This window comes from Leptinotarsa decemlineata, unplaced genomic scaffold (genome assembly GCF_025532065.1).
Source record: "Leptinotarsa decemlineata unplaced genomic scaffold, Ldec_3_MD MMD2_tig00026316_RagTag_RagTag, whole genome shotgun sequence".
Taxonomy (NCBI): Eukaryota; Metazoa; Arthropoda; class Insecta; order Coleoptera; family Chrysomelidae; genus Leptinotarsa; species Leptinotarsa decemlineata.
In genome coordinates this window covers 2,739,681-2,767,157 of record NW_027412685.1, presented here as the reverse complement: position 1 = coordinate 2,767,157, position 27,477 = coordinate 2,739,681, and the positions used below count along the sequence as shown (strand labels likewise).

Sequence of the window (27,477 nt, the reverse complement as noted above, 5' to 3'; positions counted from 1 at the left end):
TTGTACATGTTTATTAGTTTAGTATTACACGAATACAGTGGTACTTAACTCAAAACCTAAATATATATCAACACTAAATATTGTCACTTATTAATTGAGGCACTTATTTTGCCACGGAACTGCCCCAGAGGTGTTAAAGAACTCGCAGAAGTCGTCCCTCACTGTTTTTGCTAATACTGTTGCATTGCCTTTAGTCTTTTGAAGGGAAAGCATCTGTGGAGTGTCTTGTCTCCATGACCCAAGTTCCGTAGCACCAGTAGGAACGTCTTCATTGTCAATGTCCTGAGGTGGCAAATAGTTAGCTCTGTTTTTTGAGCATAAATAGTTATGCAAATGGCAACATGTCATAACGATTTTTCTAACTTTTAATGGCTCAAATTTAATGGGTTTTTGAAATATTTTACATCTTTTCGTTAATATTCCGAACGCATTCTCCACGACTCTTCTGGCTCGGGAGAGTCTGTAGTTGTAAATCGTTTTATCATTTGTCAGAGCAGCCCTATCGTACGGTTTCATGAAATTAGGGTGAAGTTGGAAAGCTTCATCGCCAAGAAACACGTACGGACATTTCTTAGAAGTGCCTGGTAACGGACGAGGATCAGGCAAGTTAAGCTGGTTCTCAGACAACTTGCGCCAAAATAAGGTGTTTTTCATAACGCCACCATCAGACACTCGACCATTCGCTCCCACATCCACCATCAGAAATTTGTAGTTAGCATCAACAACAGCCATAAGCACAATGCTGAAATATCCCTTGTAATTGTAATAGTAGGATCCGGAATTGGGTGGTTTTTGGATTGCCACGTGTTTACCGTCAGCGCTCCCTAAGCAATTGGGGAAATTCCATTGTTCTTCGAACTCCTGCGATAATCTATCCCATCCATCTTGCAATTTCGGAACCTAAACGAAAAACAAGAAACGGTACTACGATTTTAAAGTTTACATAAAAATTACCACATATAAAAAAAAGTACATATGACTTCGTATAGTAATACATTGTTTATATGTCTACATTTCGTAAGCGTATATGAACCGTATTGTACTTTTTGTTACAGTCACCGCTTGATGTCGACTCGCAGCTATCTCAAGATTCCGAAAGTACATCTCCTTCTGGAATTAATACAACGCCAACTTCTAACCCAGCCCCCCTCCTCAAAAAAGGAATAAAAGGAAAGTAGTAGACACTAATGAGCAATTAGTGGGACTAGCCACCGAATATTTCAAGCGGCCTGAGACCGAAGAGGACATTATGGCCAAGGGGTGGGCTATGAAATTGAAAAAAATTCCTCCGGATCAACGACGTTTTGCGGAAAAAATTATTAATGATACAATTTTTGAAGCCGAAATGGGGACCCTAACAAGGGAAGGAGTGAAGTTTATTCGACCCTGGACACCTTCAACATCAACTTCATCATCATCGAATAGTTCAAATTGGCAAGACTACTCCAACTCAGCGCAGCCTATCTACTTATCGCATCCAAGCCCTTCTTTTCATCAAGGGCAAAACCAAGACGATGACAGTGCGACAAATTTTTGTTCATTTACGTCAATGTGAACTTTTGTTTTTAATTGTATTTAACATTCATTATGCTTTTTCTTAATAAAATATAAATAGATGTACTTGACAAATAATTACCTGAATGTTGTTCTTCAATGCCTTCGTTATTGCCGAACAAGTTTCCATTATGATGGACTCTAGAGTTTGAGGTGCTATGGCGCACGTGAATTTTAGGTCTTCCAAATCTGCACCAGACGCTAGATACCTTAGTGTGATAGACAGTCTCTGGCTTGCAGGAATCGCTTCACGCATATTTGTATCCTTCTTCTCGATGTCGGACCTTACTAACTCCAGTAGACAATCGAAACTTTCTCCGTCCATTCTCAAAAAGTTCCTATAGTCGTCTGATTCCAAAATCCGCAGAAAACGTATTAAATGGTCATGAGAAAAACGGTTTCTCATTTTGTACCACTCCTTGGACTACCGTCGTTTTCTTTTCTCTTTTTTCCGCTTGTTTAGGGCAACCAATGTTAGGGCCAGGAAGGCCAAATCAGTATTTGAAACCATAACGTGAAGCTCACAAAACAACACTGACAACTATTTAGCGAACGAACCGCACGAATGAACAACTAATAACAACTAAACAAAATATCTGATGAGGTTTGGTCAAATGTTTGAAGGCCTGCTTGATGGTTGTTTGAAGCGCGCGTCACGCGGCTTGATCAAACATTTGATCAAACCGCTTGATCGTTTAGGGAGTGCTTAAGAAACCACTATCGACATGGGTGGAAAAAAACGCGGTACCCGAAAAAACTCGGAGACCGAGAGATTGGATGGGAATTATTCAGTCAACTCGAGCAAGCCAGGCGAGAGCATTGTTATTCATTTAGTTGTTTATATCCAGATCACAGAAATCTGTGTCCAGATCGGAAAAGGAGTAATGGTTTATTTGTTGAGTTCAATTGTGAATTGATGCATCTTTGGGTAAAAAAATATATTTTTATTATTATTATATTTGCTTCTCTTATAAATGGAAGTCCGAACTAATGAAATGCACCACGAAACATTGTTAAACACCTTCAAACAAACCTTGAAAGACCGTTTTTTGTTTGTATTTTCATAAATCCCATTGTTCGAGAATTATTTTGGAATTATAATAGGAATATTTTTCACATCTAGTGCAAACTACTACCCGGTCTACGAGGTATATACCTATAGCTTTCTCAAGTGTTTCCATGCTCAAGAAATTTTAATCGATTCAGTGGAACTAAAAATTAAAAATATCGAACGAGTTCATAAAACCGTTTTCATTCCTATTCAGTAGTTGTAAACTGTCCAGTGAAAATCTCACAATGAACTTGAATATTCTTTGGAAATGAAGGTTTTGGATTTCTACTTCTCCAAAACTTTTCTTTCCCAAAAATTATTTTTTTCTAAAAAATATACCCTTTTCTATTTAAAACTTGAATATATTATCTTAATTCTCGTTTAAATCGCTCTATGTACGGGGATTACTTGAACATGGGCTTTGTATATAGACTAACCGCACCTTTAGACAATGGCACGGGTATCGACCTGCATTACTTACATTTTCAGCAGTAGATGTCGCGGTATTTTGACAGCAACGCATCGTTCGTATATCCACAGTTCAGGTCATTACAAACTGCGAAAACTTCTAGATATGACCCAGATCAGAGTTGCGATTGAGACGTTGATGAGTGAACATCGATAGTGACAAAAGTGACATTTTTCAGTTTATAATCCGCTATCCCCTAAAAGTACTTTAGGCCGATAAGCGTTAATAATGGAGGAATTATTGAATAATATTCACTACTTCCGGAGAAACAATTCAAGAGACGCAGTACTTGCATTAGTAGCTGCACTATTAGACTGGTATGACGTTTCCAGCTTAGAGCTGGCGAAATCATACAAATACTTCGAGAAAGTGATGGAAAATAATAAACAAAATCGCAAGCCAAAGTACTACCAGCTTTTCGAAGCTTTGCCAAGCTACGAAAACGACGTAGAAGATCCTGATTTCGACAGCATTCCTTCAGAGGATGAAGAAATTATGGAAGAAAACATACCCCAAAAAAAAGCGGCCACGCCTGAGCCCTCTGTGGAAAAAACAAAAAGCCCGGTACAACAACCAAAAAAGAAAAAAAGCAGAAATTCATTACCTGAACGGAAAAGTGAAAGTAAACCCGATGACGTCACACCCGGTACGTCACAAAACCCGAGCGAACCGGAAGGGCCCAAACAAAAGGACAGGCAGGTAGCCCAGAAGGCTAATCCCCAGACAAAAGACGATAATAAACCCGAAAGGATGGAATTAGATGAGGAAAATAAGGTCGAGGATGCCACGGGAACTCGACAAGAACAACCAAAACAAAAGACCATAAAACCTCCGCCAATAACAATACGGGCGAAGGAAAAATGGAAAGAATTTAATTCGATCGCCGCCGCGCAGAACATTTCCATCTCGCGGGCGATAAATACTAACGACGGGATCAAAGTTCATCTAAACACCATAGATGAATTTAGGAAACTCACAAAAATCCTAGACAACGAAAAAATACCGTACCATACCTACTCGGTACAAGCCGACAAGCCTCTAAGAGTCGTTTTTCGGGGAGTTCCAGAATCCCTGGAAACTGAGGACATGAAGACAGAACTTCAAGGAAAAGGCTTTGAAGTTATTTCCATCGCTCGGATGAGCAAGACAAATAGAAAACCGATCCCATTTGTATTAGTCTTGGTACCTAGAAACCAAACTAATATTTTTTAAGTGGAAGAATTGCAAAATGTTCGCGTAAGTGCAGAAACACAACGCCCAAGGAACAGAGTAGGACAATGTTTTAGGTGTCAGAAGTTCGGACACACACAGCGGAACTGTAAAGCAGGTTCCGCTTGCGTAAAATGTGCCAGTCTTTTTAAAAAGCTAATTTCTGACAAAAAATTAAATTTTTTGATGATTTAAAAAGTTTGTTGTATTTGAAAGATACATTTAAAACGATTGTTGATAATTTTAATTCGGCGCTGGTATCGAGCGGATTTATCAAGAACATCAATTGTTAGATATGGCAACATGCTAGTTCATTTATAGTACGACAACACGCCGTTCAACCGTGGCGCCGAATAAAAATTATCAACAATCAATTTAATTCATGTATCATTGAAATTCAACAAACAAAATAATTCAGATCATTTCAAAGGAATATTAATAAAAAGTAAAACGGCGTGGCACGCCGGTTTACTTTCTATTGGTATTTTGTGAAAATGAATTGTTTTGACTGTTGCATTTAGGTGATACATGAATTAAATTGATTGTTGATAATTTTTATTCGTCGCTGTGGTCTAACGGATTATTACCGTACTATGACCAACGCAATACATATATACAGTTGAGTAGTTCCATAAAAATACGCCCGACGACAGCGCCGAATAAAAATTATCAACAATCAATTTAATTCGGCGTGGCACGCCGTTTTGCTTTTTATTAATATTCATTTGAAATGAGCTGAATTATTTTGTTTGTCGAATTTCAGTGAAACATGAATTAAATTGTTTGTTGATAATTTTTATTCGGCGCTGCGGTCGAACGGATTTTGGTCACACTAGTTCCTCTTACAGTTTTCTTGGTTGGTGTCTGTAAAATGTCATCAAGTTTTCGTTAATGTTACTATTCTGTGGTTAGTATATCTTGTTTGATTGTATAGATGGCAAATGTTATGCGACTTTTGAGAAACACATTGTAGACTGTGTCTAACGTAAGATGTCCAGACGTCATAGTTAACGTAAGCACAGCTTATAGTTATAGTCTAATACGCCTAATACTGACACTGACACCAAGAAATAGGTTACCCAACTGAACAGAAATTGATGGTTCAGGTTGTTCATAGTGAAAACATTACATTATTATATTTATCATGAGTGGTTTTAATGTGAAGCGTAGGATTCGTCAAACTATACTAGAGGCAAATAGGTTTTTGGAAGAAGGAAACATATACAATGCGCTGACGTCGGGCGTATTTTTGCGGAACTACATAACTGCATATAATATGTATGTCATTGGTCATAGTACGGTGATAATCCGTTCGACTGCAGCGCCGAATAAAAATTATCAACAAACAATTTAATTCATGTATCACTGAAATTCAACAAACAAAATAATTCAGATCATTTCAAAGGAATATTAAAAAAAGTAAAACGGCGTGACACGCCGTTTTACTTTCTATCGGTATTTTGTAAAAATGAATTGTTTTGATTGTTGCTTTTAGGTTATACATGAATTAAATTGATTGTTGATAATTTTTATTCGGCGCTGCGGTCGGACGGAATATTGTGTTACTATCACTAAACTATCATGTTGCCAGATTTAAAAATTCAGCTTCTGCAAGAATCCGTTTGACGCTAGCGCCCAATTAAAATTATCAACAATCGTTTTAATTCATGTAAGTATAATTATCAACAAACCATTTTATTCATGTTTCACAGAAATTGTAGTAAATTATTCGATAGTTACAAAAAAAGTATATATGACAAACATTTACTTCCAAAAATTTCAAACAATGAATCTATATTATAACTGTTCGCAACTTTTCATCAAACAAATTAATTCATGTAAAATTTTAAATCAAGTGTCATTTAAAATAGAACAAATTTTGGGTACAATCGTTTTTAATGTGTCGAACAAATGCATGAATCAATTAAATTCAAACAAATACATTGTTAGTTGAATAAATTGAGGAATGAATATTTGTGACAATAAAAAGTAAAACGGCGTTCCATAGTTGTACGTATATATCATGATGGTTATGGTTATGCAGTCATCATCTAACGTTAGTCAGTCTGTCTCGGTTGTACACCTGACAAACTTTCCTAAAGGATAAGATTCCAGGCGTTACTGTAACTCAAATCAAGACTTTTCAATCGGTTTCTTGTCGCTTTTTACAGTTGTTTGCCAATATCAAAGGAATCTGATGGAGGTTTCAAAGGGGGCTTGCCTACCTCCAGTGACGGCTCGTGCGTTGGAGAACAGGGGAGGCTAAAGTCATAAAGACTATATACACACAGAGAAGCCCGCCGGAGGCGCGAACATTTTCATATTGCACGCTTTAATACTAAAGTTAGGGCTTGGGTATGACAATGCGTAAAAAGTGCATGAGGAGCTATGGACTTTATTTTAGTCTGTAAACCATTTGAATGGCCGGCCATGACCGCAGCCCCATCATAGGTTTGCGCAATTAACTTTTGTCTAAAGTTATAGGTGTCACACGTACGAATTGAAAAATTAAACAAATCGTCAGCTGTGCGCCCAGATGAAACATCATGAAAACCCATAAATCGTTCTACCATATTACCATATTTGACATATCTAAAAACGATTGAAAGTTGTGATGTACAAGTAATATAGGTAGTTTCATCAATTTCCCATGCAAAAAAAGAAACACTTTCAATCTCCTTGTTTATATTTTCCTTAATAATATATGCCACACTGTCTATAAGCTCATTTTGGATGGTTTTTGAGGGGCCCGAAAAAACGCTACCGTTCAAAAAAGCGCCAAATGGTGAATCATATTTCCCCCATAACATTGAAAGTTCCTTGTAATTGCCGCGATTAATGGAGTCTTCGGTTTCATCGTGTCCACGAAAAGCTAATTCTTGGGAACCCAAATAAATCGTAATATCGATAAGTCTTTTCAAATTCGACCGATTTTCAATAACCTGATTATTAAAAGAAAATATGGCCTCTTTTTGAGCTGTATCTAAAGCTGTTACTATATTTTGTTCGCTAAACAATTTTAATTCACAAGACGAAAATATATGCTCCTTAGGTTTAAAATGTCTTTCTGTAGAATGAGGTGAATATTTTAAATCGGAGTATCCTATTTTAGACCACGTTTGTTATTCGGTTTGTACGGAAAATAAAACACAGGGCCAACAAAATAGTTTTTCTCGTTGGGTTAACCAATCGCATTTATCGTACCAACTAATATTAAATCCTCGATTTTGTTTATTATCTGACGTTTTAATTGAAATCAAATTTGGTTGAGGCCTTCCCAGAGTTTTAATAATGTAAAATTTATTATCATAAGATAAAGACTTAAAATTATTTGTCAGCAACCAATCGAGTATATCGTCAGTTTTTTAAATTTAACGTATCCATAATAAATGAAAAAAAAACTTACCGAAAAGTGAAAACCTGAAAACACCTTGAAATTGAAAGAAAACACATTAAAAATATTACCAAAACGCACTGCTATAATACAATACTGCCTGTTTTATATACAAATATTATCAAGAAACAAAATGATTTACCGAAATACTTTTCAGTACCGGTCCGTCACGGCATCCCGTCCGAATAATTAAATAAAAAACAAACTCAGTCATACACTAACGGAGACCAACTGGAGGATAGCCTCCAGTTGGTCTCCGTAACTCTATAATTTCTACAACTGAAATTACAAATCGGGACGTATGTCGCTGGTTGGATCGGTCTCGTGGAGCCTATGTTTTTTGAAGCGGTCGAAGGCTTGGCTCCCTTGCACCGTATGGCATTTATTATTTCGGGTTGATGGTTTATTCATTATTCGTTTATGGGCGGTGCGTTTGAGTTTTGTTGATGCAGGATACAGTGTGGTACGTACAACGTAGTGAGTGATAGTGTTTTTTCGGGCATATTATGTATTTATATTAAAAATTAATGGTAAAGTAATGATAACTAATCATTTTTAGAAAAAAATAATCATAATTATTTGTCAATATATTTTAGTTTATTGCGATGAATAGCCTCAAATTTTATGGGGAGGCTAAGCCTCCCTTGCCTCCTCTGACGAGCCGCCGCTGCCTACCTCCGTCGCGTCACCGTAAGAACGGTGGGAGGCCAGGTATTTGCAGTACCTCCGGGATCGATCCATTGCACTAATTAAATAGTGTCTGACCGAAAATTCGGTTTCGGTCGAGTTTCGGCAAAAAATCGAGTTTCGGTTTCGGCGTCACACCTGCCGAAGCTACAACCGAAACTGCATTCGGGAGTTCCCGCGCTGTGATCGGTCATGTTCGTTGATTTCATACAAACGACGAATACATTTTGCCGCGTCCACGTGCCTAATCATGTCGTGACTTGAGACTTTACTTTGTGATTTACTTTGTTTATTACATAAATATTAAGTACCTATTGTGATATTAGGTAATAACTTAAATAAGTAATTTTATGTTTAGTATTTTTGAAAAACCATCAATAACATTCAAAAGAAGGATCTACACCTACTCAAATAAACACCTCGCCTATTTTAAGTATTTTAAGGTGCAATTAATATTTTTTCTTAAATAAGGGTTGATTACCTATCAATAAGTAAAAATGTCGAAGACATTGTGATTTAAAGATGAAAAAATAAAGACTGACTGATTATAATAACGTTTTCTTTATTTTTCTCTCAAAACATAATACTAATTAGTAAGTTTCGGTTTAGTCCGAAACTGAGACCGTTGCCGAAATTATTAGTACGTTGGCAACTCTACCACATTATGCGAAGTAAGAACTATGGAAAGAATTCGGTTTATTCGATAGAGTTGAGATAAAGTTACGATAATAAAATGTGAAATTTCTAGTTATCCTCTGAAATAATAATAATGTTCATGACAGGAATGAAGCAAAGTAAACTTTTTGTTGTTTTACACAACTTTAACGTAAACTCACTAATATAATATTGATGATTTTGAGTACAGGAATGTTTTTGTTTTATTGATATGTATAACATAAATCCATAATACCATTTAGCCTGGGTACTGATGTCGGATTTCATGAAATGTTCTGCACATATTAGAAGCCGAAACTGTAGATTATTTTATAAGAGATATTACAACAGATATTTTATTACTGACCAAAGTTGTATTGAAGGTCAGTATTTGCATTCAGGTAACAAGTTATACTTGAGTCACACAAATACGAAAATATCAAAAAAATCTTGAATTTTCATAAACAAATTGCTATAACAGCTGATCAACGATAGCTATAAACTTGGTCCTCAACTCATTTCAGAGAATATTTGACCCAAGAATAAATGAGGGAATTTTGAGTAAAACATTTTCCATAAACTTTTTTGTATGTATATATAAAAAAGTGAAAAATGGTTCTTGAATGATTATTGTGAATAACAGGATTATTCGCATTCTATTGAAAAATCTATTAACAAAAATTTGATTGAATCATAAATAACTAAGCGAGCTACGCTGCAAAACGGTGGTCAGTCAAATTATTGAAAAAAATTGAGCGATGAAACAATTACTCACGTCAACTGTCGACGTCATAATATTTAGTTTTAATTTAATAAATGGGCCGATCCCAGCGGTACTGCAATGCCAGGCCAACCCGCGACGGAGGTGGAGCAAGCCCCTAACCCTCCATCAACTTCCAAAAATAAGTTTAATATACTGGCCCCGCATGCGGGGCGTATCAGATATTAAGCTGATAAGAACAGATACTACACTTTGATCTTAGCCAAGGGCCGAGAAGCGATAACTATAAGACATATTTTTGCAGTATGTATTGAACAGAGCTGTGATGAAACGAGCGGTATGTCGCTTTTAAAATACCGCCCCATCTACCGCTGTATATGTAAGTAACACAGATCGATACCCATATGCCCGTACCATTGTCTAAAGACACATAGGATGTTTTGAATGAGAATAAACGCGGGAGTTTTGAAATACCCCAGTATTTTTCGAGCATCGACCAGACTTAAGGATTTTGTAAATGAATAAAATTCAGTAACATCAGTTGTGGTGGGAATGACGGGTTTAATCGCGCAGGTTTTTCTCAATAATGAGTGATTCACTGTTCATGCATCGTATAGTTCAAGTAAACGATATAGTGCAACCTACCTTCCAACAGCTCCCCTTTAATACTATAGTTAGGGAGCTAACTAATTTCGTTATTCAATAGTCACTTCTGATTATATAAAAATCACAATAACTATATACAATATATATATATATATATATATATATATATATATATATATATATATATATACATATATATACAGTGTGACCCATTTAAAATGGAACCACCCCTGTAGAGTGTGCATTTTTCAATCAATCTCAATTTTTTTTTATTGAAATATTAAGCATGAAAAACTGTATCTTGACACTAACTTTCACAATTTTAGTTTCATTTCCAAAGCACTCTATGGTTTTTTTTGTTTGTCAAAAACGGCAAAAGTTTATTAGGCAATTTTTGTTTTCAAATTTGACTACACCACTGGATTCGTAGTCGTTATAAATCAAAACTGTCGAATTTTCATTAAAAAATATTTGTTAACAACGAAGTTACAACAACTTCAATTTTGGAAACAAAGTATTTGTTTGTAATTTTTATTCAGATTATAGACATATTTGAGATCTGACAACACTGTCATCACCAAGTAGAACACCAGTGAATTTGTACAGTGAAAATCCGAAGTCAACAGCTCAATGCGTTCTACAGTTATAACTCCTGAAAATATGGTAATGTGAGAGATTTGTGGTGCAAGCGTTTTGTAATAAAAATCTGACTACGCCACTGGATTTGTGGATAATATTCCCTTAAAATCATTCATTTGAGTGTAGGGTACGAGAAGTGAAAATTAAAATAAAAATTGAATAATTGAATAACAGAAAATTAAAAGTTCATTTTCAAGTTACGCAGTAGTAGACCAAGTTCAGAATCTCATGTCATGGGATCTCCCAATTGCGCTTTTACCAAATCTTGATAGAATCTTGAAGTATTAATGGTCATACTTGTAAGTTTTTTGGAAGTTTCCCAATAATAGATAATAGTACTTTTGTAACAGCGCACCTGGAAAATCACATTTTATGAGATTCTGAACTTACTCTACCTTCTTCTATAGCTGATGAAAACAAAATGTATACAAACAAGTTTCAAAGTATTTATTCAACAATTAATTGCCATTAAGAAAAAACTGATACTAAAATAAACATTGATTTAAAACTAAACATTCAAATTTTTGTGGCTTCTACCAAACCTCCATTAAGTTCAATACATTTATCGTATCTCTTCCGAATATTGTTTACACTATTTCTTATTTGTTGAACTGTAATTTCGGCACAAGCTTGTCGTATTCTTTGCATGAGTTCAGCTCGATTCGTTGGTCTTGTTCTGTATACTTTTTGTGTCAGAATACCCCACAGAAAAAAGTCTAATATTGTTAGATCAGGCGATCTAGGTGGCCATTCAATTAAGTCACTACCTCGTCCTATCCAATGATTTGGAAACTGGTTATTTAGCCACTCTTTAACAATCCTCGAATTGTGCACGGAACAGCCGTCGAGCTGAAAATATAAATTTACTTGTTCTGCAAGAGGCATTTCATCTATTTCGTCCGATAATTGGTTATTTAGAAATTCCAAAAAATTTTGCCCGTTTATGTTTCCATCAAAAAAATATGGACCTATTATTCTATTTTGTACTATATACCACACCAAACGTTAACTTTTTCGGAATATTGACTTTTACAATTTATGATCCAGTGCGGATTTTCCGTAGCCCAATACCGAGCATTTTGCGATGAAACTACCCCATTGGTGCTGAAAGAAGCTTCATCACTAAACATTATGCAGTTTAAAAAATTTCTTGTATTCAGGTACTCGCCTTGTGCCCACAAACAAAATTCCATACGTTTCACTTCATCACCTGCCTTTAAAGAGTGAAGAAATTTAGGTTTAAATGCTCTCATTTTGTTTTGTTTGAGACATCGTCGAATAGTCTCTCTCGGTAAGTTTAAATCCAAACTGGCGACTCGTAAACTTCTGTTTGGGTGGTTTCTAAAATAATCTAAAACAGCACCTTCGTTTAAATTTCTTCTTCGGTGATTATTTTTTAAAATATGTTTGCTGACTGCACCGGTTTCTTTAAATGTTTTGTTAATTTTACTGACGGTGCTTCTGTAAATGGGAAGTCGATTTGGATGTCTGTGATTAAATATCCTAGCTGCTTCTCTTTCACTATGATAATTGTCCCCAGAAATTCTCACAATTTCAATTCTTTCTTCTAATGATAATTGCAAAGCCATTATTAAATGCACGTAACTAACAACTATTATTTTATTTATGATTAACTGTCAAAATCACAGCCTACTGTTGATTTATTATAAAACCTTTGCATAATGAGTTCAGCTTCCTCAAATTATTGATATCTCCTCTAAAAGATTGTTTTAGCTGAGTTATGAAGAATTTACAGGGAACAATTTTTGTCCTGCTCTCTGTTTTATTATTGAATAAATGATTTCCATGCTTTAAATCAATTTGATTTTAGCGGCTATGCGGAAGAATGTACTAAGTACTGCATAACTTGAAAATGAATTTTTAATTTTCTGTTATTCTAGAATACACTTCTCGTAACCTACACTCAAATGAATGATTTTAAGAAAATATTATCCACAAATCCAGTGGTGTAGTCAGATTTTTATTACAAAACGCTTGCACCACAAATCTCTCACATTGCCATATTTTCAGGAGTTATAACTGTAGAACGCATTGAGCTGTTGACTTCGGATTTTCACTGTACAAATTCACTGGTGTTCTACTTGGTGATAACAGTGTTGTCAGATCTCAAATATGTCTATAATCTGAATAAAAATTACAAACAAATACTCTGTTTCCAAAATTGAAGTTGTTGTAACTTAGTTGTTAACAAATATTTTTTAATGAAAATTTGACAGTTTTGATTTATAATGACTACGAATCCAGTGGTGTAGTCAAATTTGAAAACAAAAATTGCCTAATAAACTTTTGCCGTTTTTGACAAACAAAAAAAACCATAGAGTGCCTTGGAAATGAAAGTAAAATTGTGAAAGTTAGTGTCAAGATACAGTTTTTCATGCTTAATATTTCAATAAAAAAAAATTGAGATTGATTGAAAAATGCACATTCTACAGGGGTGGTTCCATTTTAAATGGGTCACACTGTATATATATATATATATATATATATATATATATATATATATATATATATATATATATATATATATATATATATATATATATATAGAGAGAGAGAGAGAGAGAGATAGATGTTCTCGAGTGTGTATGATATAAATCAAAAGGGGGAAATTCCTGGACAGAACACTGAAAAAATGGGGGTAAATCGAGGACAAGTGTTTATGGCTATTGGCACCATCAGCGGACGCAGCCAATTGCAAAGATAGACAACAACTGGTTACCAAAAATAAAAACCATCACATATACACGGTATCACCAACAGGAGATAACTACACATTTGTGTTTTGCCCCCTTTATTGAGTGTTGTCCACGAATTTCCCCCTTTTGATTTATATCATACACACGCGATACCATTTATATCTCTGTATTTATATCCTGGACCCGCAAGTCACGCAGGTAGCTATAGCTGCCTACATGGTGACACCGTGCATATGTGATTTTTTTCATTTTGGTAACCAGTTGTTGTCTATCTTTGTAATTGGCTGCACCGCGCTGATGAGGTCAATAGCCAGAAACACGTGTCCGCAGTTTGCCCCCATTTTTTGAGTATTGTTGAATTTCTCCATATATATATATATATATATATATATATATATATATATATATATAAAAAGTTGAGAATTTTAGCGACTGGAGGGAATGTACAGTAATATGGAAATAACGGGGTCTCCCAGTCGAAAAGTCAAAAATCAAAACTCTGCTTTTCGCTGCCAAGCTTTCGCTTCTAGTGGGAAGCTTCTTCAGGGCCTATAATTTATTGAATTGTGGTTTTTTTGCCAATGAATGAAATTACAAATCATACTTATAGTAAAAATGAGTAAAAAACAATGAACTGAACATATAAATCGACGAAAAAAAGTTAAACATTAATGGATTTTTTTGGTTTGACAAATGTCATACCTTCACATAAATGTCATTTTTTAATGGGCATGATGATTTGATAATCTTTCACTCTAAAGGAAAAGTTGATTGATACAATTTTCATTAATATTATTATTATTTTTGTTGTAGTTCCAGTAAGTTATTGTATATACTGCTGAGATTATCAATGCCTGTTCTCTTATTCATACAATTTGAAGGCCTATTAATTTCAACCATTTCAAGAAGGCGTTTGGAAATATTTTTTTCTGTATGTAAAACTTTGATATTAGAGTAATTTGGTTTATGTCCTGTTTCTATAGAATGTTGCGCTAATGCACATGATTTCTTATTAAGCTTTATATCACTTTTATGTGAAGTTATTCTATCTTTAATAATAATTCTAGATGTTGTTTCAATATAATCCAAATCAGTAACAATTGTTACTGAGAGACCCCGTTATTCCCATTTTTCTATATATATACTATATATATATATATATATATATATATATATATATATATATATATATATATATATATATATATATATGCCGGCTTTTTAGTAAATTATGAGAGAGAGGACATTGGCAAATCAAGATCTTCAGATGATGTGGTTCTGCAGCTGAAAAAGCAAATGCGCCACTGGAATCACTGAAGTCGTCCCGGAGCGCCAATCAATTTTTATTGTTGTTTTTATTTTTATCGTTGTTTTTCCTTAAATAAAATGTCTAATTATGATGAACAAAATTAATTGAGGTTTATACTTTTTCAGAACCGAAGAGAGAAAAACTTGGCAAGAAGGGAAAAAAGGATAAATCAGATCTTGTTATCATAGTACACGAAGATAAATTTACACAAATACCAGAAATAATTTATGAGGAGGTCGAAGAAGAACAAGAAACAAGGATTGCCGAACCCGGAGAACCGGGTTGGGAATATATTCGCATCAAACTACCCGAAGAATTTCAAATATCACTGGCAGGAATATGGGAGAACACTGAAACTGTGTACATTAGAGATTTCAATCAGGTGATGTTCATGCAGCGGCTCATTTTGAATCCAATCATGCCCGCTGTTAAATTTCTCGAGGATTTCATGAAAATCAATACTGATAAACCGGACGACAAGCAGCTTTATTTGAGAAAGTTTCAGCAAACCTATAATGAGTTTGATGATGAAATCAGAAGTGATGAGGAATTCAAAGCTGAGCTTCATTGTCGGTGAGTATTTTCTTTAAAACTTGTTGCCTTTTTGCAGTCATCAGCAACTACTTATACCAAAAAACCGCCGAGAATTACAGTGAGGCTAACAAAAATTTTGACAAACATTTCGACAAATAATCTTTGATTTCACGTTCCTCCACTACTCAATTTCAAAAAGTCTGCTGAATGGAATGGAAAGTTTAACTGGTACAGAAATCAAAGATCATAAAATAATGATAAAAAAACGTTTAAAACAAGCTTTTATTTAAGTGCCCGAAAAAGATCAAAATAAAATTTCAAATCATATTAACCACATTCATTTATGACTTTACAAAATTGAAATTATAATAAAAGCTTGTCGCGATGCCTAGAAGAAATCTCTACATATTCAGTCAGATGAAATTTAAATTAAGAAACATTCTGACACATCAACTAGGTACTGCAATAAATTTCAAACCCGACAAGTCCTATGTGTGAAAAAAAGTTATTCGAATTAAAGTTCCACATTTTGAGCATTCACGGCACTTTTATTTAATTACAAACATTATGAATTGCTCACAAGTTTAGTAGGTGCCTACCTAATTACAAAATTTCAATTACAAATTGAAATTATCGCGAGAAGCTTTTATTATAATTATAATTAATTGATAATAAATAATAATAATAATTAATTAATTTTATATAATAAGTCATTAGTGTATGTGGTTAATGTGATTTAAAATTTTATTTTGATCGTAAAAGTTTTTTTATCATTATTTTATTTTATATTTTTTAGTTTCAATCGATAGTTATCGATCAATAGAAAGTCCATCTATAAAACAGAGAGTCCTTCAAAAGAAAAAATTATGGACCGGGGAAAACTATTATTAGGATAAACTATATTCTATAGAAGTAGGTAGGTACCTACTCCTCCGGCATACCTTATAGAAGAATTAGCTTGTTATATTTCTTAGTCTATTCATTTATTTGAAGGCGTCATTATTACCTGGCCGAGTCCCAGTTAATTTCGAACAGTCTAATTCTTCTACCAGGAGACCTTTGGCGTTAACGCTTTCATTGGCAAGTTTTTCATTTCGTTTCAATTTCTCTTTCTCTAACCTTCTTTTCCTTTATATTGATGTTTCTTTATTTCCCATAGTGTTCCCACGAGTACCGAAAAAATATTTGTCAACCCTCCCAGAGCTTCTTTTAGCAGGGTAAGAGCTAATATACAACAGGGTGCGCTCCGGTGCCCTGAGGTGGTACGTTCACATTATTTTACACCCTGATGCCACTTAGTCCTCGGCACGGCCTCACCTTGACTTGGGTGGTAATTTGGTGAAAAATGCGCCCCTTTTTTCAGCTTATAGCCTACTCGTGCCTGACGAAACACCGTTCTGGGTTTGATTTTGGAGTTTTCTTTCTCCTAGACGGGTTGCAGACCAATGCTAATGACGCCCATCTCACCAAATTACACAAGTCATGGTATGCCTCTTGCTCACATTGCGTGATGCTCTTACTCTGAGAACTTAGAGGGTGGTAGATAATAATATTTTTTCACAATGCAAATAAATATGGGTTCTTACAACCTACTACACCATTTTATTGTCTTCTTTTTAAAGTCGGGAAGTAGGTATTTAAAGGTAAAAGCTTGATTTAATTTTATTTCTAGAAATATATTTTTTTATTGAAGCCAACCCTGGATGTGCCATATATTTCATGGTGGGCCTACCAACTACCTATCATAAACGAATGCGTATACAAAATTTCGTGTCTCTGCTATTTACCGCTGTGGAGATCTATCGTACAGAGCCGATCCTGGCAGCAACATCAGGTCACGTTTATGATTAACATGCATTGTCATCGGTTCTGGACCAGCATTCAAAATTTCAGGTCAATCGGATACCAGGAAGTGGGTCAAATTAAACTTGCAAGATTTGTTAACATACAAACAAGTCAAGTTAAATGAAAGCTTTTAATCAATAAAAAAACGGGAATAATGAATATTACTGGAGTTCTATCCTAAGATTAATAAGTTCAATCTTCCTCTTGAAGATGGTCACTTAGTGATTGAAACAGGTGTCGAGGTGTTAAAAATAAAGGTTTGGTGTTAGGATAGGAGTCCAGTTATATTCATTACTACACCAAAGGTTACAAACAGTGCATCACAAGAACGGATATAATAATTGCTTAATAAAAATTGTAGCAAAAAAAGAATTTTATTGTAAGCAAAGATCATATTTGTTTATTTTTGTTAGTAAAAAAATTTAATGGAATGTAACAGAGTAAACAACATTGAAAAAGCATTAGACACAAGAAAATATTTAAAAAAAAACACAAAATCGTTTTGAATGATCAAAAACTGAAATTGCATGAGAATTTGATTATGAGACAGCTCTGTTCAACGAGGGTGCCGCACGAGTTCACTGTTGACCAAAAACAAGAACGTCTTGATGATTCTGAGCAGTGTTTGGCCATGCTTAAACATAACAAACCGGAATTTTTGCGTCAATATGTGACAATGGATGAAACATGGATCCATCACTTCACTCCGGAATCAAAACGATCGGCATCTGAGTGGAGAGCAACTGGTGAACCTCGTTCAAAGCGCCAGAAAGCACAAAAATCAGCTGGAAAGGTTATGGCCTCGGTATTTTGGGATGTGCGTGGTGTAATATTCATCGACCTATCTTGGGAAGGAAAATACCATCAACGATGAATATTATATAGCGTTATGGGAGCGTTTGAAGACAGAAATTGCAAATTAACGACCGCATATGACAAAGAAAAAAAATTCCATTAAAACAACGCACCGTGTCACCAGTCAATTGAAATAATGGCAAAACTACATGAATTGAACTTCGAATTGCTCCCATATCCACCGTATTCGGCGGATTTGGCTCCCTGGTTGTTTGCAGACCTCGAAAAAATGCTCATTGGTAAGAAATTTCGTTCGAAGAAGATATTATTGCTGAAACTAAGGCCTATTTTGAGGCAAAAAATAAATCGTTCCACAAAAGTTGTATTGGGATGTTAGAGCGGCGCTGGAATGCTTGTGTGGCTCTTGATGGAGATTACATTGATGAATAAAGCCAATTTTGAACAAAAAAAAACGCGTTTTTTTCCTCTGGCCTGGGACTTATCAGCTCATGTTATAGCACTATAGAAATATTGTGCTTTATGTGACTGTGACCTATATTGTAGAAGCTATAAACATGATTGGTCTATCTATTGAAAACACTTTTCCATCACTACAACAAAAATGATGTCGTTCGACGCGCATTTCGCTTACTAAGTTAGCATCATCGGAGATGACTGAAACTACAAGTAGTTGAAGTAGCGTTTTCAATTATTTCACGCAAATTAGATTTATCATGATTAGTCTAGTTGACTATTTGAAATGCGTGTTCAGTGGATATAAAACTACTAAAAATATGTACCATAGCTCATTGGATTCAGAATGACGTGTAGAAAGATATATTTTATTGATTTTCCAACAGACAAAAAATCGCAGTTGTTATTAACAAATTGAGAAGAGAAGAGAAGGCATTACGTTTTTCGTTAATAAATCAAAAACTTTCGATACTGAAGGAATGAATATGAGAGATTCTGAATGAGAAGGAAATTAACAATGTACAGGAACTCCACAATTAATGTTTATAATTTTAATTTGACAACAGTTGAACATAGTATTGTATAGACCAGATATTAATGTCTCTATAAAGGAAACACTTCTCCCACACCAGAACAAAAACACTGTCTATCGACGCGCGTTTCGCTAACCAGGTTGGTATCAGCAGTAGATGACGCGAAATTGGTGTCGTTATCATGTGCGGTAAGATGAAAGTCTATTTTTAGACTCATCTTACACTAAAGGTTCCAATTTTATTAATCATAATAATATAGTTACAATAATCATACCTTTCATGACCGACCGCGCCTGATTGTTTTTACTAATTTTAGCTATGATCAGTGTCAAATTAATGATCACTTACCTAATTATAACTTACCCCACGGTGTGTGCAGTGGTCATTGGTTATTAACGCTGGCACACCTTTCCGAATATATCAGGGCTTCAAAAATGTGTATATATTTCAATAAATTGATGGATATAGCCGTTACAACGTGGTAGGAAATCATAATGAAGAAAAGAGAATTGAAACTTTCTATGTTTTTTACCACTTTTATTTGTAACTAACGTTACTGCAGTTTTTCAAACTTATACATTATACTACCAATGATTGATTATATTAGCTCTTATATAACACCACTGTAGGTAATAATAGAGGTAATAATTTGCTTCATTGAGTACCTGGATTTTGTTTACTAGTGACAATGTCAATATGCTAATTTGAAAACCGGTGAGTGAACTAAATCGATTTTATCATTTAAGAGGTTGCACCTGTAATGTTCATGCTTGTGGATTTCCAAGGATTCCAGATAATTGAGTTTGCAACCCTTCCTTGCATAGTACAAAATATCCGTATCGTTTAGATTCGGGAACTTGTGGTTGCATGCCAAGAAATGGTTTGAAAACGTCGAATCATTTTTACCTATAGTCTGAAGGACTTTTCATGTTCAGCATACCGTTTTTGGAAATTTCGACCACATTGTCTCATACAAACACTATTACAGTCCCGACACTTATAAACTCCAGATTTCTCCAACTTGTCCACTTTATCTTTGGCATTGAAAAAGAAATAGATAACCTGGCACGTGGTCTGAATGACACTTCCACATTGTTTTTTCTGAAGAAACCCGCAATTATCTCTGCTATTTTACCAAAATATGTTAGAGTTACCCATTTCTTGATTTCTGATTGTTTGATCTGGGGGTTTATTAATCTGTAAGTGAAATTACGGCTTTGTTTTCTGACTAACTACTGGATTGTATCTGCGTTGAAATCATTATTATGGCTTATGTTAAACATAATCGCGGGTTTATTCAGAAAAAACAATGTGGAAGTGGCATTCAGAGTGCCGTGTTATCTGATTTCCTTTTAAATGCTAAAGATAAAGTGGACAAGTAAGAGAAATCTAGAGTGTATAAGCTTAAGTGTCGGGAGTGTAATAGTGTTTATGTGGGACAATGTGGTCGAAATTTTCAAAAACGGTATGCCGAACATGAAATGATCAAATCAATTTAGTTTACTCACCGGAGTTTACTCATTTATCTTTTTTAGGCCATCAAATCCAACTGAAATTGAAGAAAAAAATGGAATATTCGAATACAAAGAAAGCTTCTTTTTGAGTAAAATATATTAGTTTAGTATGGATATTGTGAAAGCAGTCAAGACTGAAATTTCACCAAATTTATTATTTATTTTTTAGAAATCTTTTGAAAATGCTATAATATTAAAATATAATGAAAGTTGCCAAAGTTTATATAATGGTCAGTATGGTTTCCGCAAGTCTAGAGATGGCAGCTGCAATGGAAGTCATTTCAAAAATTGAAAATTAAGCTGACTTTAGATTTTAAAAAGCATTTGATACTGTATCATACGAAAGCGCAGAAAATAGCCACATATTTTATTATTTGATTTTGGAAATTACGACTTCAAAACTCGAAATTTCAACTTTAATAACATCATTAAAAACACTTCGCTATTGTATATCGAAACACGTGTCGCGGTTTTGTAAACTGTCAAGTGGAAGTCTGACATTGAAGCATTTTTTATGTATTAATATTTGATATATTCATTCTTTAGAGTCGATGAAATGAGAGAAAAACTGATCGAAGTTTGCGACAGAAAAATGATGGAGACTGAACAACAACGGTGCTTTTTCCTGAAGAGAGGGTGGGCTCCAAAACAACTTATAGAATTAATGAACAACTATGTGAACGCCTTACAACTGGAAATTGACAGACACGCGGACACATTCATATTTTTGAATGATTATTATACGGGGCTCCTTACAAAAATGCCAAACGACGATATAATAACGAAGGAAATTTTGGCAAGATATGAAATAGAAGATCCTGAAATTAATGAATCCGTAATAAATTTGCTGGAAAATGTTGAAAGTGATGGAAATCCTCTAAGCGATAAAATAGACCAAATTTTCAATAAAGTTTTGATCATCACAAACAAATTTGACACTTGGACATGGTCAGTTTTTGAAAGTAAAAAAGCTAAATTAGATCCAAATGGAGAAAAGGGAAAAATTGCGAAGAAGGAAAAAAAGAATAAAACTGGTAAAATACTTTAGTAGTAACGATGGTATAAGGAATGATTGTGCACAAGAGTTGATGTTTCTCTAGATAACCAAAGTGTTTATAGATGAGAGTAGTTGCTCTAATTTAGGGAAAATTTGATATTCGTTATAGCCCCATGAAATGATTTTTATTGTAAACCAAGTTTATATTATCAACTGAAACTGAAATCATGAACGAATATTCTATAATTTATAACATCTATAAGTGCTGAGAACGGAAATTACAGAACTTGAGAAGAAAAACAAAAAACGTGTGCGTCTCGGGACGCCCCACAGAAGTGATAACTTAAAGTAATCTAAGTTGAACTATTTAATATTGAAATTTTTTAACTTGGGAAAAGCTTAGGTTATCACTTAAATTTTATGTAGATTAATATGATAATATAAGGAAAGGTTATTCATTAATAAAATCTTTTTTATTCAACTGTCATTAAAATAGACAGTTTTAATGGTTGTCAAGAGTATTAAAAGATGATGTTTACAAAGTAGCCTGTTAAAAATATTTTCAACACTGAAAGTATTTTCAACACGATTTTTTTCGACCAAATACCAATAACATTATTATTCAATTTTCAAGGAAGTTTCATTATGAACAATAGATATACATACAATTCAATTCTGTTACAAATGTATTATATTCGTTAATATCATTATTATTTATGAACATTGATATGAAAAGTACAATTAGAACATCTGCTGATATTAATACCTTGCGATGTTGAACAGCCTTGTAATATATTTTAATTATCTGAGTTGACAATTTCATGGGCATTAATATTTAATTCTTGAAGTGAAGAGGACGATGCTGTAACGCTGGAGCTAGCTGTTGGGATTATTCTTCCAGCAATAGCTTTTTTATAAGAAATAGATTGATCAAAGTAACCCTCATCTACTGTTGTAGACTTCCACCCTCCGTGCTTCTTGATATCCGTTATATTTGCTCCTGATTCTACTAGCAAAGGAGCAAAAGACCTTCTGAAACAGTGACCTGTATATTCCTTTAGTTCCGGGAGGTTCAGAAACTCAACAATAGTAGAGGGCATTTTCCCAAACGTGGTTATACCAACTGGGTTGGCACTGCATTTATAATTTGAGTATTTCAGAAAAAACGTTGATGATTGATAACAGAAGGGCGTAATGCCAAGTATTTATCAAAATAGTCAATGTTTATTCCAACAATGCAAAAAGAACGACCCATTTTCGTTTTTGTATTCGGAATTTAAACAATCAATGATTTATCCATTAATTTAATGTCTTCAATTAATAAATGGTACAGCTCTTCACGCCGGCAGGCACCATATATTCCAAAAATAGTAGCAACTTTTATCATCAAATATTTTTCATCATGCGCCTTATTTATAAACCTCTGGACTTATTCAAACGTAAGAGTTTTTGATTTTTTGGGCCTATAACTTTCATTTTTCCGCTTCAAGAATGTTATTATCTTGAAATATTTTCTTGTGTTAATACCATTTTTAACGAGCGCACTTGGCTTTATCATTGAAAACTTGCTTCACAAAGTTGAGGAGTTCCATATTTTTGATTTCTCTTCTAGATAGGCTAAGGAGACGGTTTCGATGAAACTTCCACGGACGTTTTTAAGTCTACTCCATTAAAAAAAATAGAATATGCGATGTCGTACTGCTGAGCCGATATTTTTGGTAACAATTCAGTTGAAGCTCTTTTTGCAGCCTCTTCAATATCGTCAGAAACACACAATTCCTCACTATTGTTCTTCATTATGCAAGACATTGAACACTAGCAAGAATTTTAAATGTGACTTTAAATAAATCGCGTGAGCTGTTAACAATACTGTTTGTTGGCAACCAGGTGATTCGGCTTCACCTGACACGGCCACTTCACAGCAATTCTGTTTAAAATATGTTTTTCCGTTAACCAGCTGTCGCACCCCTACGCACGACAACCCTCAGAAGTGGAAACTTGTGCGAGCTAAGGACTAACGAGATCTTACCTTTTAACGTGTTATTCCTAACACGGGTTGGACAATAGCAAGTGAGAATTGATCGTTCAGCCTGGGGCTTGAACCACCGACCAACACGGCGATCGATTTAAGTGAGTGAACAAAGCAACCACGTCGAACCGACCGTTTACCGACCGACCGATAACATGAAAATAGTCAACTGACAAGAGATGTCAAAATGTGTTTTTATAGAAATATTACATTTATCTATTTTATTGTGAAAACGGGACAGTTGTACAAAAAATTGTGTACGATATTTATGTTTGTGTTTGTGTCTGTGTATGATGTTATGTTTTACTTTGTTCACTCACAAAATAAAACCTTACTTTTAACACTCATATCATAAATAGCTATTATTGATTATTTTGTGTATGTACATATAATAAAGCTACCATATGCCAATTGTTACTTTTATAGGGTTAAATAATGATTCTAATAATGTACAAACACAAATTTAGTATCATAAACTTCAAGCCACGTTTCACATAATCAACGAATAATACGTGCTTGCTTGTTGACAGTACATGTCTAACGCACACTAAACCTGGTCGTCTGTCCAACGAGAGAGGAGGAGCCTGCCTTCCGATTACGTATGCGTTAGAGAAAGGAAAGCTAGACAAACTGGCTCCGTTACGCGTTAGGTAACGAAGCGGTTTACCCTCTCATAAAAAGTTATCACTTGAAAAACCCCTCAAAATCAACCGAATGTCGTAAGATATATATATATATATATATATATATATATATATATATATATATACATATATTATATATACCGGGTGTCAACGAATCTATTAGACAAGTCATAACTTCTAGACTAGTAGGTGTATCAAAACAAGATTTGGTACAGATAAATGGTATGTGGAGAGGAGAGTTTTCACATATTTTTCACTTTCCGGTCACTTCCGGTTTCAGCGGAAATGGCTCCGGTTCTGAATTTTTAAATGGAACACCTTGTATATTGTAACATTTTTGGATTTCTGAGACAATTCTGGATCAGAAACTGACATTTCCGGAAGTTTTTCAGCCTACTTGATTTTTTCAGAGTCACTTTTAAAATTGCATCTAGGTGGCCATGATCGGACGTAAACTAATCTATGGACCTCAGGTGATATCAGAAAATTGCAATAGCGGAGTTTTAGTGACTAGTGTGTTGAATATGAATGAGACAAGTTTACAAAATAACATTTTCGTGTCTAACTATTATTTTTCAAATGGCGACCATTTTTTGACAAGCACTTTCCGAAAAAAGGATTTTTTCACAAATCTAACGATACTAATTTATTTGCGATTGGATTACAAATAAGAACATAAATTAAATATTACTGAGGAAAATACTCGATACAAATTCATTTACTTTTGTCAAGGGTGCCATGGATAGGAATGATGCATAATATTTTGCGGTTATTTCCATCAAGTCCACTTTGGAGAACAAAACGCTCACCTAGGTTATGACAGTGACATAAGCTTTATGAGCAGAAAGTAGAAGTTTCTCTTGATTTTCGTTAGTTTTAGTTTAATTTTTCGTCGAAATAATGTATACTCAAAGTGAAAAAGTGGATATGTTGTTATTGTTTGGAGAATGCCACAGAAATTCAAGGAAAGCTGCTGAGTTGTATGCTCAGAGATATCCCAATCGGCAACACCCATCTCATCAGTATTTTCCCTATGTTGAGAGTCGTTTTAGGCAAGAGGGAAATCGAGACGCAGAACAGAGGTTTGTCATAAATGAGGAGACTGAGATTAACGTTCTTGCTATGGTAGAAGTTGACAAAACGGTTTCTTTAAGAGAAATTAGTAGAGAAATGCAGATAAGTCACGAATCAGCAAGAAAAATACTGAAAAAGCACGGATATCGAGCATTTAAATATCAGTTACATCAACATTTGTATGCTGACGACGGCAATAGAAGAGTAGTATTTTGTGATTGGTTGCTTCAAAATCATAGAGTTAACCCAAATTTTATCAACTTCATTCTATTTTCCGACGAATCACGGTTTACAAATAATGGCATGTTTAATAAGCAGAATTGTCGGTACTGGGCCCAACAAAAGCAACATGCAATGAGAGAGGGCAATTTTCAAGAAAGGTTTGGCGTCAATGTCTGGGCTGGTATCGTTGGAAACAGAATAATTGGTCCAATAATTGGTCAGTCGGTAACCAAGCGGTTCGGCGTGGGTGCTTTGTTCACTCACTCGAATTGACTGCCGTGTTGGTCGGTGGTTCAAGCCCTAGTCTGAGCGATCGATCTTCACTTGCTACCGTCCAACCCGTGTTAGGAATCACACGTTAAAAGGTAAGACCTCGTTAATTCTTAGCTCGCACAAGTTTCGACTTCTGAGGGTTGTCGTTCGTAGGGGTGCGACAGCTGGTTAACGGAAAAACAGATTTTAAACAGATTTTAAACAGACAGAATATTGTTTCAAGGTCAGTTAACAGGGGTTAGATACTTGGGTTTTCTTCAAAATGAAATCAAGGATCATCTTAATGATATGCCTTTAGAAGTTTTACGGCAAATTTACTTCCAGCAAGATGGAGCACCACCCCATAATAGCAGAGACGTACTTGATTTTTCAATAGAGCATTTTAATAATAGAGTTATTGCAACCAACGGTCCAGTACGGTGGCCTGCCCGTTCACCGGATCTGACTGTGTTAGATTTCTTCATTTGGGGATATGTAAAAGAAAGGGCCTACTATGCAACAGCCCCAGCCACTCTCGAAATCTTAGAAGAAAGGATTCAACAGGCATTTAGAAGTATATCGCCTCAAATGTTACAAAACGTGTTGAGAGAAACAATTGAACGAGCTGAAATGTGTCTTGAACAAGGAGGGATGCACTTTGAAAATTTACTATAGTGGAATTTTCAAGAACTTAGGATATTGCAAAAAATCTAAGTGCATCGCTGAAATTATTAGTTAAATTTGTTGAATTTGTTGATCCAATCGCAAATAAATTAGTAACGTTAGATTCGTCAAAAAATCCTTTTTTCGGAAATTGCTTGTCAAAAAATGGTCGCCATTTGAAAAATAATAGTTAGACACGAAAATGTTATTTTGTAAACTTGTCTCATTCATATTCAACACACTAGTCACTAAAACTCCGCTATTGCAATTTTCTGATATCACCTGAGGTCCATAGATTAGTTTACGTCCGATCATGGCCACCTAGATGCAATTTCAAAAGTGACTCTGAAAAAATCAAGTAGGCTGAAAAACTTCCGGAAATGTCAGTTTCTGATCCAGAATTGTCTCAGAAATCCAAAAATGTTACAATATACAGGGTGTTCCATTTAAAAATTCAGAACCGGAGCCATTTCCGCTGAAACCGGAAGTGACCGGAAACTGAAAAATATGTGAAAACATTCCTCTCCACATACCATTCAACTATACCAAATCTCATTTCAATTCTCCTAATAGTCTAGAAATTATGACTTGTCTAATAGATTCGTTGACACCCGGTATATTGTATATTATATATATATATATTATTGATAGGGTAATTACGGTGGAGATGGCCCTAGTAACTTCAAAACTCTGCTGTGAAGAAAGTATCATGAATAAAACATTAATTAATACAAAAAATTAAACTTTACTTATAATTCTTATTGAATATTAACGATAAATCACTTTGACAGATGCAATAACGTAATTTTAACTTTGTAAAAAAAATTAGGACTGACCATCTCTCCAAGAATGCCCGGGAGTGATAGCCATAGCAGTCGGGGAGAGATGGCC

The 27,477-nt window shown here is 34.7% G+C and overlaps 1 protein-coding gene and 1 non-coding gene across 2 annotated transcripts in view; one reads left to right on the top strand and one right to left on the bottom strand.

Annotated features, from left to right (window-relative positions):
• LOC111514979 (sperm flagellar protein 2) overlaps positions 1-27,477 on the top strand; it is a 101,007-nt gene that overhangs the window by 32,255 nt on the left and 41,275 nt on the right. The window contains exons 4-5 of the mRNA XM_074181827.1: positions 15,136-15,583; positions 21,252-21,739. Coding sequence (XP_074037928.1) covers positions 15,136-15,583; positions 21,252-21,739 — 936 coding nt within the window. The remainder of the gene's footprint in view (positions 1-15,135; positions 15,584-21,251; positions 21,740-27,477) is intronic.
• Positions 9,830-10,020, bottom strand: LOC111515299 (U2 spliceosomal RNA). Its single transcript, XR_002723512.1, has one exon. It is a non-coding gene; the product is annotated as a U2 spliceosomal RNA (small nuclear RNA).